Raw genomic sequence first — 18,139 nt, forward strand, 5'->3', positions numbered from 1 at the left:
AGTAGTCCTACGAATAGCTCACATTTATGGAAGCGCTTCCACGTGCAGTCCACGTGCTAGACACTAAGTACATTATGGTGGACCTCTAATGACTTTGGCAAGTAACACCCCCATTTTACAGATGAAAAAACTGAGAGTCGGAAAGGTTTCAGCAGAGCTGCCAAAGTTTTACAGCTCTTAAATTGCAGAGCCTAGATCTAATCCTGTCCTAAGCCTGACAGCTCACCAGTCTCTTTGGAGAGGCTTGAGTGGATTCTCAACTGAGATTGCCGGAGCTGAGGGGTAGAGGGTTTTGATGCCACCTGCTGGTTGTATGAGAGTATCTTCCAAAGGTTCAAGCCTTTAAGGATACAAGTAGTGGCTTGTTGGCTTAGAAGGAGGAGTTCCCAGACTCAGTTTGGGATCGGAGTGTGGGTGGATAAGATTGGGAGAAGCACTGTTAGGACCAGAATAGACCTCCATGAGAAAAAGGGGATGCCCAGGAAAGGAAAAAGGGCTAACCTGAAAGGACTGCTCCCTGGGGACAGGAACTCGTGTGCCCCTGGCATTCCACACCTGCAGCTCCTTCCCTGGCTCTTGGGCAGGAAAAGGAGACCTCATCTCCACCTGCAGTTCCCAGCATGACCCCTCTTAGTCACAGGGTATTTGACAGTGGTGCTTCTCCAGGGCACACCTGTCTGGGCATCCAAGATTCGGACAGCACTGCCCACGGCCTGATCTTGAAGATTAAATAGCGTCCCTTGAACCCAACTCGCAGAATGATTCTTCTGGGAGAGACTGCAAAGAACTTGAGGGCAATGACTGCCAGTCACTTCCCTGTTTCCCACAGTGTCTAGTTGGCTTAATAAGTAAATTGAGAGAGAGGCAGATTTGGGGAGCTTTAAGAAGGTGGCTAGTTTGTGTCTGACATTCAAAGTCAGAGATTTTCAAGGACAAGCCTTCCTGAACTTTGGTGCAGGAAGTGGAACTGAGAGGGACAGCGTTTCTGGGTCGCTTGCTGGAACCTGAGAGAAGGCTTTAGGCATCACCAGGCATGTGGGAACTGAATCATGGGACAGACCCCCATCAGGCCTCTCAGATGGGGGTGCTGGACATCATTCCTTCATGGCTTATTTGCCTTCATCTAGCACCTGTGTCTTCCAGGTCTCTTCCTCCCTTCTGCCCAGACAGCCTCTCCATCCTGACGTTGACAACAGTAGTTGAGACGGTACAGTTAGCTTCATGTTCCTTTTTTTTCATTCTTAACATTTCTATTTGAGCCTCTTCTCTGGGCACAAAACAGCCATTTGGTGATGTGACTCCACTTATTAAGAAGCAAGAAAATTTCAGTGTTTCCTCAATGCCCTTGAGATGAAATTCCTAAGTGTATTATGGCCTCTGCCTGTCTTTCCTGTGCTATCTCATCACCCACTTGCATCTGGGCTCCAGCTTTGGAAACTTTCATTTCATCTAAACTTGAGCCACTTAACACACAGTTCTCTCGGCCTGAAATATCCCCCTCCCCTCAATCTTCCTCTCTGCCCACGTAACTTCTTTTTTTTTTTTTTTTTACTATAATTTATCTTTGGCTGCGTTGGGTCTTCCTGCCTCCGCGCAGGCTGTCTCTAGTCGCGGCGAGCAGGGGCTATTCTTCGCTGCAGTGCGTGGGCTTCTCTTGTGGAGCACGGGCTCTAGGTGCACGGGCTTCCGTGTGTGGCACACGGGCTCAGTAGTTGTGGTGCGGCTTAGTTGCTCCGCGGCATGTGGGGTCTTCTTGCACCAGGGCTCGAACCCGTGTCCCCTGCATTGGCAGGCGGAGTCTTAACCACTGCGCCACCAGGGAAGCCCCGCCCACCCAACTTCTCATCCTTCAAGTGCCGTCATAGTCATCACTCTGCAAAGCCTTCCTTGACTCCTTAAGTCTAGGCTAAGCCCCTCCTACAAGGCTCCCGAGCTTACGCCCCCATCCCCGCTCAGAGCCCTTGTCACCCACTGGAATTGCCTGGTTCTCGTTTGTCCTCGCGCTAGACCGAAAGCTCCATGAAGTCAGGCCGTGGCTGCCTTGTTCTCCACTGCATCCCCAGTGCTGAACAAGGCCTGGCAAGTAAGAGGTGCGCTTACAAATAGTTGCAGTATCAATAAATGAATCTGTAAATAACAAGCTAGCTCACAAAAACAATGATTTTCATGATGCGTCCAATCCTCCCTGCAGATGTCGGTGACCTCACAAAAATAAGATCACATCACTGCCAAAAATTGCACTTGCGTCACATGGTTGCATTGATGCTGCAGTTTTGAGCTATTTTGTTCCACTTTGTATCAGCTGCTAAGGCAGCACCTTGGCTGATCGATTTTCCTTTTAGCTTTAAGTGTGGCCATGAGCCGACCAAAACATTCCAGAGCCAGGCTGAAAGGCAATGGGACCCAAGAAAACCCTTGTTCTGGAATAAACCTCTTCCAGGTGCCCGAACCAGGCAAAAGCAGATTCACTTGTCAAGGGCTCCAAAAGACAGGAGCTGTTTTGGATACTCCAGCTGGAATACCACTCACAAAAGCCATCTCTTATAAGCAAAACCTCACCTGAATCTCCATCCCCTGGTGTCTTGCCATTGACGAAGCAACTGCTGCCCCCTAGTGGTGTGAAGGGACAGGCCTGGGATGGGGGTGTTATGTGACTGGTACGGTACTTGCACGAGGAAGAAAAGTCAGAGGACCGAGTCCCTCACAGTTGCTTTCCCCTTTTTATTAAAAATAGACTCAAACACTTTATGTATCATACAAAAGTTTCGTTCGCTGGTGGCAGCCACGAGGAAGCCTGGCCCCGTAGCACTGATTTCCCGCCTTCCCCCCAAGGGACTGGGTGCCAGGGAGCAGTGGCTGGGCCTCGGAGAACGCCCACAACGCCTGCTTGCTCTGGAATCTGCCCGCTGGGGGTGAGGCTGTTCCAGGGCAACTCTCCCTACCCCACGCAAGGGTCAGATACTTGAAAGTGCCTCTTCAGTGCCAAGATAAACAAGTGGAGTGAAATGGAAACCCCTGCGATTCTTTTATTACCCGGGGCCTGGGATTTGGGATTTCCACCCCCAACGAATCCTTGCTTCTTCACACAGGGGTGGGAAACTTCACCCTTAGAGACTCCGGGATCTCCCGGTGTCTGAGGCCAAAATTTCACTCCATCTCAAGCCTTTTCCCACCTGCTCTTCTGTGGCCTAGGATCTACCAGTCCCATGACTCAAAGTTGGTCCTCTGTTCATTCACAGAGGTGGAGCAAACACCGATTCCTCCCATGGTCCTCTCTGCCTGAGTCTACGCCCCGCCATCCCCTCAATTTTCAGGACCTTGGGGCTAGAAGGCCCCACAGTCTGTCTCCCTGGCTGCTGCCCACTCCTGAGCCTTCAACACCCCTGGGGTACCCCAGGGCCCCGTTCCAAAGGGGCCTGGGAGTGGCGAGGTGGAGGCGGGGGAGGGGGTGGTGGGAGCCGGGTTCCCCCCAGGGGTGGGGCAGTACTCATGCTGGTATGGACGCTTGGCAGGGCCAGGGGACAGGGGTGGGGAGGGTGGGGCATGCGGAGGAAGGGCACAGCCTGCCGGAGCCCCTCAGTCCCAGCCGTTGTCCTTCACCATGTGTGACATTTCAATGATGTACTTCCCTTCTTTGTACTTCTGGCTCGTCTCAAAAGCTTGTTCCTGATGGAGGGGAAGCCGTGAACGCAGGACAGAGCAGTTCCCTCCCAGGCACTCCTGCTGCCACCTGTGTTACCCCTGATCCCCAACCCCGCTACCCCCCACCCAGTCCAACCCACTACTAGCTCCCTCTCCCCTCTGGATCATGCAAAGACCTAACATGCGGGCACCGGGGCTTGGAGGGCCACGGAGACTCCACTTCAGAGGGTGGCCCTGTCCCCCCGGTACTTACATATTTCCAGCCGAGGGTGGTTTTGCAGCTCTCGCAGAAGATATCAGCTACCGAGTGGAGCCCCGTGAGCAGGAGACGCTGCTCAGCTGGCCCGCAGCCCACGTTGACCCTGTCTCAGGAAACAGGAAGGACCCAGGACCCGGTGGGGTCGCTCTGTCAGCCTAGACCCCGAACAGCCCAAAGGACCTTCCATCTGGAGAGAGCTTAACCCTCCAAATGGAAGCCCCTGCCCTCAGCAATCCACCCTTTTCTGGCTCGTGCCTGGGCCTTTTTCTTCCGGTGCTGGGATTCCCCGCAGAACTGTAGACTGAGTTCCTGAACCACTTCGCAAAAGGAGAGGCAAAGGCAGCAGGTGCAAAGCCGCCTTCAGATGGCTCACCCTGTTTCTCCCGGAGGAAAATTATTCACAACACAAGCACACATGCACAAGGAGGGAGGGAGACTCACACGGAGTTAAACAGGTAGGCTCGGCCGTGGCTCCCTTGGAAGGACTGTGGAGACATAGGACAGACAGTGACTACTGGGTAGCCCTTGACCCCAGGGTTACCCTTGCCCTGAGTCACCCCGGGACGCGGAGGAGGGAGGCTGGACTTCGTTGCCTCACCCCTAGGTGATGTTTGGACTACCCTGGGGGGAGAGCGGAGGGGAGTGGCAGGCCCCCACTTGGCGTACCTTGGAAATAAGCTCATCGTGTCTGGCCAGGTGTGCGCGGCAGTGGACGCAGCTGTAGGTGCGGTGGCAGCGGGGCAGGTAGCTGCGGAAAGTCTTGGTGGGGAGGCAGGCAGGGGCCGGGCCAGGGTCGCAGCTGGGCATGACGGGCTGGAGGACGATGCCCTGGCGGGCAGGAGGGGCTGGTGCCGTGCAGCTCCCACACAGACGGTCGCAGGTGAAGCAGCGGAGCAGGTTGGCTAGAGCCGTGTTTCAGGGCAGGAGAGATGTGGGGGGGCTGCCCGGCCAGGGCCCCCCCAGACGTGAACCAGATAGAAATGGAAGTCACCTGGGAAGAGGGGAAGGTGCATCAGGAGAGCCGAGACCACGTGAGGAGCCCCTCCTGCGGGGATGGAGAAGATGGGGCTCCGCTCACCTCCACCCCTACTTCCCCCCACATCGCCAGCAACCCTCCTCAGCGTCCGGTCGCACTGTGTCTCCCTGTCCCCTGGATGACAGTCTGCTCTGGCAAGCCTGGCAGCGGATCCAGGCCTCTAGCCCAGGAGGTGGTGTCTCTCCCTCCTGGGGCGGGAGCAGCCTCCACCATTTTCCACCGAGAGCAGCCCGCCGGCACCAGCGCTGCCATGGGAGCAACGTCATTTGCAAGCGTTCTTTCCTTGGTTTTCAGTTCTTTTTTGAGGATCTGCGTCCCACATGCACTGGTAGGCTCTGTGTCTCCGGAGCTCAGAGCCTTTAAAAAGTTGGGGGTGCCTGGCAGTTCTTCTTTCTCATGGCCTCCGTTTGCAATATAATTGGTCCATCACACATTTTGTGTGGGAGGGAGGGGCGTGATGAGAAAGGGAAGGAGAGCAGGCAGGCAGGTACACACACTCTGCTCCAGCCCTCTTCTGGGGCTGGAGTCCTGCATTCTGGGAACTAGAACTTGATGGATGTCTCATCGGGTACCAAAGACCTCAGACGTGGCTGCTGCCCGGTCTTGCACCTTGGTCCACTCATTCTGGCCCAGAAGCAACACTGGGCTTGTCTTCTCAGCCTCTGAGGCCCTCGGTCTCTCTTTCCTGCCCTCTGTAATGGCTGCCTCAGCCCTCGGTTAAGGACTTGGGCACCCAGCCTAGGAGAGAAACTCTCTTTCCTTCGGGCGCATCTGACAGCTGGAACCAATGGGCAACGGGGACTGTGTCGGGGAGGCCAGCGCTCCTGAGCTGTGTCTGTAGGGTGGAGCAGCGTCTAAGACGGGCAGCAAAAGTGGAGGCCCTTATTTTCAAAACCCGTGCTTTGGGGCCCAAGGCAGAGGATGTTTCTCTTCACCTTCTCCTAAGGGCAGGACAAACAGCAGTGACTCTGTGGGTGACATGAGATAAAATAATTGCTGGGTCCTGATTAAGAATTTTGAGGAAGATGCCCAGACTCCAGACCCAGAATGGCTGAGGGTGCTGGATAACGAGGGAGGTGTCCCCTGTTGGTTCTGATAAGCAAGTGAGCGGCTGTCTTCTCCCTCCTTCATGGGGCCTTCAAGCCCGTGGTGGACGGTTCAGCCCAAGTCTGGTTCCGAGATGCCAGCTGGGTGCTTTGGCAATGCTAGGCCACTAGGCAGAGCAGAGGCAGTGGGACTGAGCAAGCCAGGGCGACGGGCTCTCATCCTGTCCTCTGCGGTGGCCGCCAGCACCCCTGCTGTTTCAGTGCTTCCTGGGGCCGCCAGGCACTCTCTCTACAAAGACCCCCTGGCAGAGACCATCTTCAGATTCAGGTCTTCTCCCCCTGCTGGGGCCCAGGAAGACACCGTGGGCTGTGCTGAGGGTGACACTGGGCTCTGGCTCTAGGAAACGGGCCTTCCTCACCAGCAGAACACTCTTCAGCCTCCACTTCACAGGGCTGCCTTCAACTTTGCCTGCAGGCTCCCCTCTGACGCGCTCCAACTAACACACCTTCGAGGGGCCTGGGGAGGGGGCCGGGTCCTAGCTCTCAGACTCCTTCCCCAGCCTCCAGCACGCCTCCCTCCCTCTCTCTCCCCTGCTTCCCCATCCAGCCCAGGAGAGGCTGCACAGAAGGCCGGAGAGTCACTCACGGGAGGGGAGGAGGGGTCACTTCTCTCCCCATCTCAGATTACCGAGAGAAGCGAGTAGAGCAAATGACTGGGAAAAAAACAAAGGCAAGCGGAGTGCGGTGGAGAGGATGCTCCCCCAAGTGAGATGGGGCTGGACCGTGGGAGGTGGGGGAGAGGGAGGGCTGGGGGAGGGGGATGCCGAGCAACCAGCGCTGACGGCAGAGGCGCCGAGGCGGAGGCTCCAGGAAACAGGTGCGAATCCCGTGCCTCTTAGGGGAACAAAAAGGGAGGGGGACACCTGCTCACAAAGGATTTTCTCATCTGCTCTGAGGCTTCGGCCCCCTCCGGGCTGGCATTCCTTAGTAGGGTAGGGTCCGAATAATTAGCAGCGCAGCCGGCTCCCAGGGCGGGCTTTGGGGGTCTGCACCAGCAGCAAAACAATAAACAGTGATGCCTGATGCTGCAGCCAGAGTTGCCGGGAAATAAGTGCGGGAACCGTCAGAGCTTGGAGAGGGATGAAGGAGCTGAGAGAGGCGCGGAGGCAGCGGGGAGGGGGAAGGGAGGACAAAGGGTGGATGAATAATGCTTTTGCAAAGGGGAGAAAGCAACACGCAGCAGAAGGAGGAAATTTGCAAAGGGAAAAAGATTCATTTGGAGAAGGGCTGCCCCCTCACCTTGAGGTCTGCTCCAGAGATCTCCGTCTATCTCTCTCTCTCTCTCTCTCTCTCTCTCTCTCAATCTCTCTGCTCACTCTTCTCTCTTCTCCTTCCGCTCCTTCAATGGGGAAGGGGATGGGGGCGGGGGGAGGGTAGTTAGGGGCTCAAGACTGGGGCTGCAAAGCTGGCCAGCTGCTAAGGGGCCAGAGGTTGTCTCCCGTCTGTACCTCGGGCTGTGGGTGAATGTAGCTGTATGTTGTGGAACTGCATCATAACACTGTGAGTCATCCATCCCCCACCCCCCTCACCTCCCACGTCAGAGCAGGGCTGGGAGACACAGGAGGAGGGTTGGGAGGAAGGGAGCGCGCAGGCATTGAGGGATGGGGCTGGGGGAGTGATGCAGAGGGATGGGAGCAGAGGGGCGGGACGGGAGGGGCGGGGGCAAGAGGAGAGGCTGGCTGCTCTGGAGGAAGGCGGTGTGGCCAAGGAGACTGCAAGAACCTGGGGGAAGGACAGGGCTGGGCAAGGATGGCGTACAGTACGGGTGGCAGGACTGGAGGAAAGGTGGTGGCTAGGCGGGTGACAGTGAGAGACGGGTGCAGAGTCAGGAGCGTGCGCGCACATTCAAGATGATACATCTCCCATTTCAGCTCTGGTACCAGCCTTGACGCAGGGAAAAGAAAGACACAGTAATTGTCACATACGGCATAGAGTGCCCCCAAGCTTGTACCAGGCACTTCCAAGCCTCAAAGCCTCCAGCTGAATACCCCCGAAGGAGTCATAGACCAAATATGACATCTCACATGCAGGAACGTCTTATCACCTACCTCCAAATTACTTGTGCTACACCCACGTTACATAAGATTCTCTACTGGGCTATAAACTTTCTGAGGCAGGTCCTCTGGGAAACTCCTCTCTGCATCCCAGGACTGCGATGCCTAGCACAGAACTCTGCATACAGAAGATGCTCACAAAACAGCCGTTGAGTTGCCTCTTCAGATGTTGTCCAAGTGTCTGGCTTTGGTCTCAGAGGGACCTGAGCTGGAATCCCGGCTCTGCCAATACACTTACCAGACACCACTGGGTGAGTTACTGATAAACTTCGTGCCCCTGTTTTGCTCTTCTGCTAAATGAAGCTAATAACGTTTACCCCATGGAGACGTGAAGTAAAGCGAGACAACGTGTAAACACCTAAAAAATGCCTGGCACGTGATAGGCACTTAGTAAACCATAGTTACTGTCATTTCAAAACAATGTTCTCAACTTAATACCCCTAAACCCAGAGCAGATTTACTATTAAATTCTGATAGCTCAAGAGACACATGCCAGATTTATGTCTGATGAAGAATTTAACATCTTTCTTGCTATTTTTGTATCGGTTTCCAGTTATATTTCAGTTGACCCAGAATATTTCTCACGGAGTGTTGCCCTGGGCAAGTTGCTAAAGCAGGTGGGCACAATATGACCCTCTAAGATAAAAACTCCCACTTCTAACCAAGGCTAACATTCAGAAAACAGAGTACTTTTCACAAGCAAGGAGGGGGAAAAGTTAAGGTAGGGAAATAAGGTTCATGGGAGGCACTGCTAGCTGGGTCTGAAAAAGTGAAAGGAATTCTGAATATTTAATCAGGGAAGATTCTGGGGTTTAAGGTAAATTCTGAAAACACAGTGTGGGTATCTTGAGTGATGTCACCAGAGGTTTGGAATTGAGAGAACTGAGTAAAGAGAGAGGGAAATATTCTTGCCTGGGCAACAGATGAGAAGGGAAATGTCAGTGGAGGAGGCATTTGTTGAGGAAAACAGTGGGAAGTGGGAAAAGGAAGGTGAGTAGTTTTTTAGGGCAAGGTTTGAAATGTGGAAGCAAAAAAGGGTGCCACTTAATTTAAATGAACTCAGGAAGAAAATTATCAAGGATTTAGCTGGAGAGGAGAATAAACAAGACACGTGAGGACAGTATTATTTGGGGGTGGGGTGGAGATGACAGGAGTGCTTGGTGAAAGATTGAAAGTGAGGAAGGAGAGTGTAGGGAAGCATAGATGCTTTCAATGTTCTGCCCTGACTCTGTTTAAGAAGCAAAATGGAGAGCAGTTCAAAGGAGGGGGAGGGGTTTCTTCTCCCTAAAGTCAGCTTGAGATGGCTATACAATACCCAAATTAAGATGACCTTCAGATAACTGGGAGAAATTGCCTCAAGGGAGAGGCAAAGAAACAAATCTGGGAGATAGACTGCATGGAAACAGGAGAGGATGAGCTCCCTAAGGGAGAGAATTTTGCAAAGGGAAGACTAGAATTGAATTTTTGAAGAATGGTGAAAGATTAGGGGATATGTGGTAGTTCCCTGGAGAACTAATAGAGGCGTGGTGAATGAATTAAATAATTAAAGCAAACCACCAAAGAAAAAGTACTGTGAGAAGTGAGAAGTGAGGGACTTCCCTGGTGGTCCAGTGGGTAGGGCTCTGTGCTCCCAGTGAAGGGGGCCCTGGTTTGGTCCATGGCCGGGAAACTAGATCCTGCACGCATGCCCCAGCTAAGAGCCCGCATGTCACAACGAAGATCCCGCGTCCTGTAACTGAGACCCGGTGCTGCCAAAATAATTAAAAGAAGTGAGACGTGAGGAAGGCACTCTTAGGAAGGGAATGGTAAAATGGGGCCAGCCGGAAAAAGGCAACCCAGAAAATCTTACCAGGCTTTTGTACTCAGATTAACCCTGTGAGCTGGACTGAAAAAAGTACTCATCTCTAAAGCAGGGATGACAATTACTGTGTGTACTTCACAGGATTCTTGTGAGGATTTAATGGATTTATACCTGTAATGCCCATAGAACACTGTGTAGCATCTGGCACTATGCATTTGCTATTATTATAACGGCACTCAAACTCCAAAATCTTGGGTTTGAGTACTAGCTTGGGCAAATCGCTTCACCTACCTTAGTCTCCTACCTCACCTGAAATTGAAGATGATAACGCTGACTTTACTGGTGGCTGTGAAAGAGGATACCTGAAAGGGCTTTGAAAAATGTAAACTACAGATAGATGGCATCGTTATAGCTTCCCCTCCTCAACTTACAATAACTTAAGAGCTAACATCAGATGCTTTCTATGTTACAGGCATTGGGCTTAGTACTTTACATACATCATCCTATGCAGTCTTCAAAACGACTTGAAGAGGTTGGGTACTGTTATCGCTAGTTCACAGTCAAAAAACTGGGTCTCAGAGTGTTTAAGTCTGTGATTTGCCCAAAGAATACAAGATTCCAAAGTCCAAACGCATCAGAAGCTTAAAGACGTGGCCTAACCTGTTGCTTGTGGGGTTAAATGACTGACCTTGTATAACTGTCAGGGATTTAGGGCGGGAAACAGAGTCCCCAACAAAACTCCCCGCTCAATAGGAGAGAGGTTGTTGGGTAATGATTGACTTGCAGAGTAACTGGAAGAAATTCTTGGACTTCTATTCGTTTATTTTAAAAAAAATTTTTAAATGCTCTCTAGGGGGCAAACATTGTGTCGGGTTGGGGATGACAGTCCAGGTTACTCTCTGATAAGCTGTTTTCCTCCACTTTCCCTACCCCTTGGTTTCCTCGTATCCAAATGCGGTTCTGCTAATTTCCCCGTTTCCAGGCGATCGTGGGACCTAGACCAGCGAGTCCCCTTCCCATCCCGCCGCCCTACCCCTGCCCGGATGGCAGGTGAGCGAGAGTACTGTGGCGAGAGGCCCTGACCGCCGCGTCTCAGCGACCGTTGGCCCCCTCTGCTGGTGCCCGCCCCGCGCGGGGGCGTAACCGCCACTCCTCCTCCTCCGTCCGCCCCCGGGCTTCGCGAACAATGACGGCCGCCGCCCGCCCACCTTTGACGTCACGATCAAAAACAATCCATTAACTACAAGTCCCAGAAAGCCGAGCGGCTGCGCGAGCTCGATCGCTCGCGGCTGTTCTGGCACAACTACATATCACAGGGGGCATCGCGCGGCCGCGGCTTCTCCACTGCGCAAGTGCGGAAACGCCTGAGTTTCCGGCGTGGGTCTAGGCGAGCGAGGCAAGCTGTTAGGCTTAGGTCCTAGTTAGTGAGGGCTTTTTGGTTTACAAGTTTGGGCTCTTGGCTGTACAGGTAAGATAATAAGCTCAGGAACGCAACCGTCGCTTCCTTGGAGCCTGGGCAGATTTCGGTGCCTGGGGAGGCTGGGACAGATGCTGGACCTAGAGCTGCGATCCGGGATCGGAGATGATTCTTCGCTGTTCCTCGGCGTTTTCTAGTTTATGTAGTGATTTTTTTCCCCCACTCCAGCAATCGCTGTTAATCCCCAGAGCAACACTTTGTGTGAGGAAGTGTAAGTTCCTCCAGTTGACAGCTGAGGAAAAGGTACAGAGAAGTTAAGTGATTTTATTTGTCTAAAGACACTGCCAGTGGTTGCTGAGCTGTTTTCTTATTGCTGTTTTGAGTCCGAAGCCGGTATTCTCTGCTTTGCATCCGGATTGCTGGTTCCCTTTCTTGTTGACTGAGAGGGTTAGGGATTGGGCATCTATTGCCTTTTTAAGTCTGGAGTATCCCAGTAGGGCGATGAAGGTGATGTAATCAAGTCTTTCAAACTGTAGATACCGTTTTCTTACTCCGAGTCATGTATTCACTGGGTGTTTTTATAGAGGTGCCTTTGGGTTGTCAAGCTGTATTCTAGGTACTAGAGTTACAGCAGCAAACAAAAATACCCCCCCTTACGTCCTAGTGAGGATAGACAGACAATAAACAAATATATAGTGAGACAGATGGTGATCGGAGGTAAGAAGAAGTATGAAGCAAGGTAAGGAGAAACGTCCACTGGAGGATTTTGAAGTGAGTCCTGACTTCTGTTTTGATCTGATATTTGTGTTCTAGGCACAGCAGCCACACAAAAAAGATGGGAGAGGAGGCCAATGATGACAAGAAGCCAACCACTAAATTTGAACTAGAGCGAGAAACAGAACTTCGCTTTGAGGTGGAGGCATCTCAGTCAGTTCAGTTGGAGCTGCTCGCTGGCATGGCAGAAATCTTTGGCACAGAGCTGACCCGAAACAAGAAATTCACCTTTGATGCTGGTGCCAAGGTGGCTGTTTTCACTTGGCATGGCTGTTCTCTACAGCTCAGTGGCCGCACCGAGGTGGCTTATGTCTCCAAGGACACCCCTATGTTGCTTTATCTCAACACTCATACAGCCTTGGAGCAGATGCGGAGGCAGGCGGAGAAGGAAGAAGAGCGAGGGCCCCGGGTGATGGTAGTGGGCCCCACTGATGTGGGCAAGTCCACAGTGTGCCGTCTGCTGCTCAACTACGCAGTGCGTTTGGGCCGCCGGCCCACTTACGTGGAGTTGGATGTGGGCCAGGGCTCTGTGTCCATCCCTGGTACCATGGGGGCCCTCTACATTGAGCGGCCAGCAGATGTTGAAGAGGGATTCTCTATCCAGGCCCCTCTGGTGTATCATTTTGGCTCCACCACTCCTGGCACCAACATCAAGCTTTATAATAAGGTCAGAGCCAGGGCCAAGGTGGGGTGGAGGGAAGGGCTGCTGTCAGGTTTGGAAGCTGTGCAGAAGTTTGCCAGTTAAAATTCTTTGCTCCCTCTCAGCTGGTATTATTGCCACATGATTTTGGAAAAGACGGTTTCAAAAATAAGTCAACCTCAGATTGGTACACGTTTCTATGGACCTGTTCTTAAGTGATTTATTAAATTTCTACTTAGGACATGAAACACAAGAGACAGAAGAAGCAACATAAAATAAAAATTAAATCCATGTTATGGGGTCACAACCACAGCCATTAAGAATGTCCATTTTTTTATATCTAATTCCACTTATTCTAAAGAAGGCTAAAAGAGCTGTGGGTTGGTTTGTTTCTGTGGGTTTTTTTTTTTCCCTCACCTCGATCCTTTCTTCTGCAGATTACATCTCGTTTAGCAGATGTGTTCAACCAAAGGTGTGAAGTGAACCGAAGGGCCTCTGTGAGTGGCTGTGTCATTAACACCTGTGGCTGGGTCAAGGGCTCTGGTTACCAGGCACTGGTGCATGCAGCCTCCGCCTTTGAGGTGGACGTAGTTGTGGTTCTGGATCAAGAACGACTGTACAATGAACTGAAACGGGACCTACCTCACTTTGTACGCACCGTGCTGCTCCCTAAATCCGGGGGCGTGGTTGAGCGCTCCAAGGACTTCCGGCGGGAATGTAGGGATGAGCGTATCCGTGAGTATTTCTATGGATTCCGGGGTTGTTTCTATCCCCACGCCTTCAATGTCAAATTTTCAGATGTGAAAATCTACAAAGTTGGGGCACCCACCATCCCAGACTCCTGTCTGCCTCTGGGCATGTCTCAGGAGGACAATCAGCTCAAGCTAGTGCCCGTCAGCCCTGGCCGAGACATGGTGCACCACCTCCTGAGTGTCAGCTCTGCTGAGGGCACAGAGGAGAACCTTTCAGAGACCAGTGTGGCCGGCTTCATCGTGGTGACCAGTGTGGACCTAGAGCATCAGGTGTTTACTGTTCTCTCTCCAGCCCCCCGCCCACTGCCTAAGAACTTCCTTCTCATTATGGATATCCGGTTCATGGATCTTAAGTAGAGACGAGCAGGAAGCTTTGCTGCCTGGGGCATAGAGATCTTCTGGCCATCACCTAAGGCAGATGGGCTGAGGTATGAGAAGCTCCCGAGGCCAGGCTGACTGGTAAATGGTGGACTACTCGAAAGCGTATATTCTACCTCTTAAAACAGGTGGTGGTAACCTAACTCTTCAGATCTTGAACCAGAAGGAAAACCATGAGAATATAATTGGTTTCTTAGATCACCTGAGTTGCCACTTTGAATGATCTGAGTTCCAGAAAAGACCCATTTTTTTCACTGTGCTACTATGTGGACTAATTTACTACTGCTTTATATTCTGTATATAGTACTTGTTAGCTTGTTTGTCCAGGATGAGAGAGTGAATTCGAAGGACTCCTTCCAATAAAGTTCATACTTGGGGGAAAAAAAAAAAAGATTTTAATAAACATTTTTGCCATATCACAGAAGTTGGTGTAATTTTTAAAATTTTTGTTTTTCCCCTAAGCATTATAGAAACATTATTGGAATGATTTATTGCTGAATGCCTAGAGAAGAAAGCCAAGAACACCTGTGAGCTAAGCAGGTGAATTTTTATGATGAGTCCCCTTTCCTTGGCACTTAGGTAAATAGATGCTAAATCTGTTGTTTAATTGGAACCAGACCATAAGTCAAAATGTAAATTGAGCTTTCAGGTGGCAAGCTGGGAGAGTCCATTCTCTTTGATCTCTTGTAAATAATTGTCATTCCTGGTTTAGACTTGCATTATTGAATAAGTATCATGATGCCTTTCATCCATTCATTCTTTTTTTTTTAAATAAATTTATTTATTTTATTTATTTTTGGCCGTGTTGGGTCTTCGTTGCTGCACACGGGCTTTCTCTAGTTATGGCGAGCGGGGGCTACTCTTCATTGCGGTGCGCGGGCTTCTCATTGCGGTGGCTTCTCGTTGCGGAGCACGGGCTCTAGGTGCTCAGGCTTCAGTATTTGCAGCATACTGGCTCAGTAGTCATGGCTCACGGGCTCTAGAACGCAGGCTCAGTAGTTGTGGCACACGGGCTTAGTTGCTCCGCAGCATGAGGGATCTTCCTGGACCAGGGCTCGAACCCGTGTCCCCTGCATTGGCAGGCGGATTCTTAACCACTGCGCCACCATGGAAGTCCCCATTCATTCTTTCCACACATTTTTATCATGCACCTATTATGTGACAGGGACCATTCTAGATGGGGGAACAAGATAGATGAAGTCTTGCAGAGCTTACACTAAACATAAAAAGGTAAGTGCTATGCAGAGACTTAAGGTTGGGTGATAGGAGAGAGTGGCTGGGAGGCTTTTTAGATTGGATGGTCAGGAAAGGCCTCTTCTGAGCACACATTTTGAGTTAGGACCTGAATGGCTGTGTGAAATTGGGGCAAAATCTTCCTGGTGGAGGAAACAGTGCAAAACCCTAAGAAAGGGAAAAAAAAACTTAATGTGTTGGATGAAGGGAAAGGCCAGTGTGGTTGGAGTGTAGTGAATCTGGGGGAGAGTGGTAAAAGTTGAGGCTGGGGTTGGGGGAGGGAGGCAGCAAAGACCAGATAATGTAGGGCTTTTGTAATCCAAGAGCAGTGGGAAATGATGAAAGAGGGGTAATGTCTTAGTCCCTTCGGGCCGCTGTGAAAAAATACCACAGACTGGGTAGCTTATAAACGTCAGAAATTTTTCACGTTTTTGGAGGCTGGAATGGCCAAAATCAAGGCACCAAGCATGGTCACGTTCTGCTAAGGGCTGTCTTCCAAGTTGCAGATTGCCTGTCTCAACTGTGTCCTCACATAGTGAAAGGGGCAGGAAGCTCTCTGGAGCCTCTTTTATAAAGGCACTAATCCCATTCATGAAGACTCTACATTCATGACGTAAGCATCTTTCAAAGATTCCATCCCCTAATACCATCATCTTTGGAGATTTCAGCATAAGAATTGGGGGAGGGGGGCACAAAAATTCAGGCCATAGCAGGTGGTTGGACAGACGAATGACATGATTTATCAATAATTTACATTGAAGAGATCGCTGCTGTGTGGAAAATGGGTTATAGAGGCAAGAGAAGAAGCAAGGACACAAGTTAGGAGACCTGTGGTAGCTTCAATGTGAGAATGGATTAGAAGAGAGCAGCAGAGGTAGAGTTGGTGAGTAGATTGCCTTGGGATATTTTGGAGGTAAAATTGATAGGACTTGCTGATGGAAGAGGTGAGGAAAAGCAAGTGGAATCAAAGATGATTCCTACATTTTTTTACTTGAGCAACTAGATCCGATTTGAGATCAGGGAAACTCTGGGAGAGGGGAAAAGGAAACCGCAGGAGTTCTACTTCGGCAGCGTTAAGTTTGAGCTATTAGTCATCTATAGGGGATGCCACATAGACAGTTGGAAACATGAGTCTGGAGGGTTGGGGAGAGTTAGGGTTGAAGGTTCGTGGGAGCTTTTGGCCTACAGAGGGCATTTAAAGCAATGGCATTGGATGAAGTCACTTAGGGACTGTGTAAGTGGAAATCAGAAGGAGGCAGAATAATGGGCTTTCAGGGCATTCCAAACATAAAAGGTAAATTATAATGGGAGCTAGCGAAGGAGACTTGACTATTGATCTGGAAGCATGGATGTCGGTGTTGACCTTGAAGGGTGTTGTCTTGGAATGGTGGGGATGAAATCCTGTTGAAATATATTGAGATAGATAAACAGAAGTGGAGATGACAACTATAGAGAACTCTCAAGAAGCTTTGCTTAGAAAGGAAGTGGGGGTGGGGTTATGGAGTCAAGGGAGAGTTTGTTGTTAGGTTTTTAGATAGGATGCCTCTCAGCATGTCAACAGATTCTAGAGGGAGAGAATTTAATGATGGGTATGGGTGTGTTCTTTACATGGGTGTGTTTTTCATTTTTCAAATAAAATGTCAGAAAATTCAGAAGAAAATGAAGGGTGTGGGATCCAGAGCACAAGAGGGGAAACTGTGCCTTAACACAAGCAAAGACATTTCAGAAGGACAGGAGGGAAGGCAGCAGTATTTAAACATAAAAAGGTCTTTGGTGGTTTTGGTTCTGAAAGGGCATTCTTTGCACCTAAATCCAAGCCTAGAATTTTGTTCCTGTCTTCCTGTAAATACCAGAGAGTTGAACTAAAAAAAAAAAAAAAAAAAAAAAAAAGGCCCTGTAGTTTGCCATCTATAGACATGAGGAAATGCAAGTGGAGAGGATTTGAAGAAGTACAGATAAACTACACTAGAAAAAAAAAACAAACTATAAGGTATTACTTGACATATATAGCAAAGTAATTTATTTGAAGTTCGGTGGTCTGGATATCTCATTGTTTTAGTCTAGATCAGTGGTCCCCAACCTTTTTGGCACCAGGGACCGGTTTCGTGGAAGACAATTTTGCCACAGAACGGAGGGAGGGGGTGGGGTGGTGTTAGGCGGTGATGCTAGCGATGGGGAGCGGGGGAGCGGCAGATGAAGCTTTGCTCGCTTCCCTGCCGCTCTCACCTCCTGCTGTGCGGCCCGGTTCCTAACAGGGGGTTGGGGACCCCTGGTCTAGTTTTTACTGTGCAGTACTTTTCAGAAGTGGCTGTCAGTTTAAACCTTATGTTCTATTAAACATCCTTTCCAGGAAATATCTTGCACGATCCTAAGGAAAACTGGATAAGAAAATGGAATCTCTCTCTAAACCTTGGGATAGTGATTATGCCACCATTAGTGCTCACCTATCTAAGAGCTTGGCATACAGTAATCCAGTGTCCTAGGGGAGTTTAATATATGTGGTTGGTTGGCAGAATGTAGGATACTCATTCCTATTTAGCACTGTCTAGCCAAGAGACTAAACAATTTACAGGTTCTTAGACTGTTGAAAGTGGGAAGAGAAAGATCCCTAATCCGTGAAGTTGGGTAAATGAAGTCTTAAAATCCAAGAAAAATATACAATAGGAGAATGACATTTGATTTATTCCTACGGAAACAACCTGATTTACAAATAGAAAATCCTCTATAAATAAAACAAATATTGTATCTCCAATACCTTACCTTTACCTTCTATAAGGTCTAAAGTTTTTAAATTTTTCATTTTTTAAATGAACACTGTCATTAAAAGAGAACTCTCCAGTGTGGTGCAATAAATGGCAGATTGAAGCCCTTTGCAAGAATGAACTAGAACCTGTTATATATGCCATGTCAGAGAAGGAACTAGACTAGACCTCAGAAAACAGAAGGTACACTTTCTCCTTTCCCTTCCTGCTTAGTGCTAACTTATCAGAGCACAGTCAAACCATCAACATTTGACACCAAAGCCGAGGACAGACCACAGGATTTAG

At 50.1% G+C, this 18,139-nt stretch overlaps 2 protein-coding genes across 3 annotated transcripts; one reads left to right on the forward strand and one right to left on the reverse strand.

Moving 5' to 3' along the window:
- Positions 1 to 3,576: 3,576 nt before the first annotated feature.
- Positions 3,577 to 4,795, reverse strand: YPEL4 (yippee like 4; the record flags this gene model as incomplete). Its single annotated transcript, XM_082659256.1, has 4 exons — positions 4,568 to 4,795; positions 4,343 to 4,386; positions 3,896 to 4,004; positions 3,577 to 3,666 (listed from the first exon to the last, which is right to left on the reverse strand). The coding sequence occupies exons 1-4, from the start codon at positions 4,706 to 4,708 to the stop codon at positions 3,577 to 3,579; spliced, it is 384 nt and encodes a 127-aa protein (XP_082515382.1). The 5' UTR covers positions 4,709 to 4,795.
- A 6,467-nt stretch (positions 4,796 to 11,262) lies between these two features.
- CLP1 (cleavage factor polyribonucleotide kinase subunit 1) lies at positions 11,263 to 14,605 on the forward strand. Of its 2 annotated transcripts, XM_082659597.1 has the most exons (4): positions 11,285 to 11,366; positions 11,544 to 11,618; positions 12,129 to 12,756; positions 13,167 to 14,605. In XM_082659597.1, exons 3-4 carry the CDS (start codon positions 12,151 to 12,153, stop codon positions 13,836 to 13,838), a joined length of 1,278 nt encoding a protein of 425 aa, XP_082515723.1. In that variant the 5' UTR covers positions 11,285 to 11,366; positions 11,544 to 11,618; positions 12,129 to 12,150; the 3' UTR covers positions 13,839 to 14,605. The 2 variants fall into 2 exon arrangements, with proteins under 2 accessions (XP_082515722.1, XP_082515723.1); XM_082659596.1 differs by lacking the exon at positions 11,544 to 11,618 and having other exon boundaries at positions 11,263 to 11,366.
- Positions 14,606 to 18,139: the final 3,534 nt, after the last annotated feature.

This window comes from Grampus griseus (genome assembly GCF_964374135.1).
Source record: "Grampus griseus genome assembly, chromosome: 8".
Lineage (NCBI taxonomy): Eukaryota > Metazoa > Chordata > Mammalia > Artiodactyla > Delphinidae > Grampus > Grampus griseus.

Coding starts and splice junctions, on each gene's coding strand:
- CLP1 (XM_082659596.1), top strand. CDS start 12,151: ATGGGAGAGGAGGCCAATGATGACAAGAAGCCAACCACTAAATTTGAA. Junction 12,757..13,166: donor ACATCAAGCTTTATAATAAG/GTCAGAGCCAGG, acceptor TTTCTTCTGCAG/ATTACATCTCGTTTAGCAGA.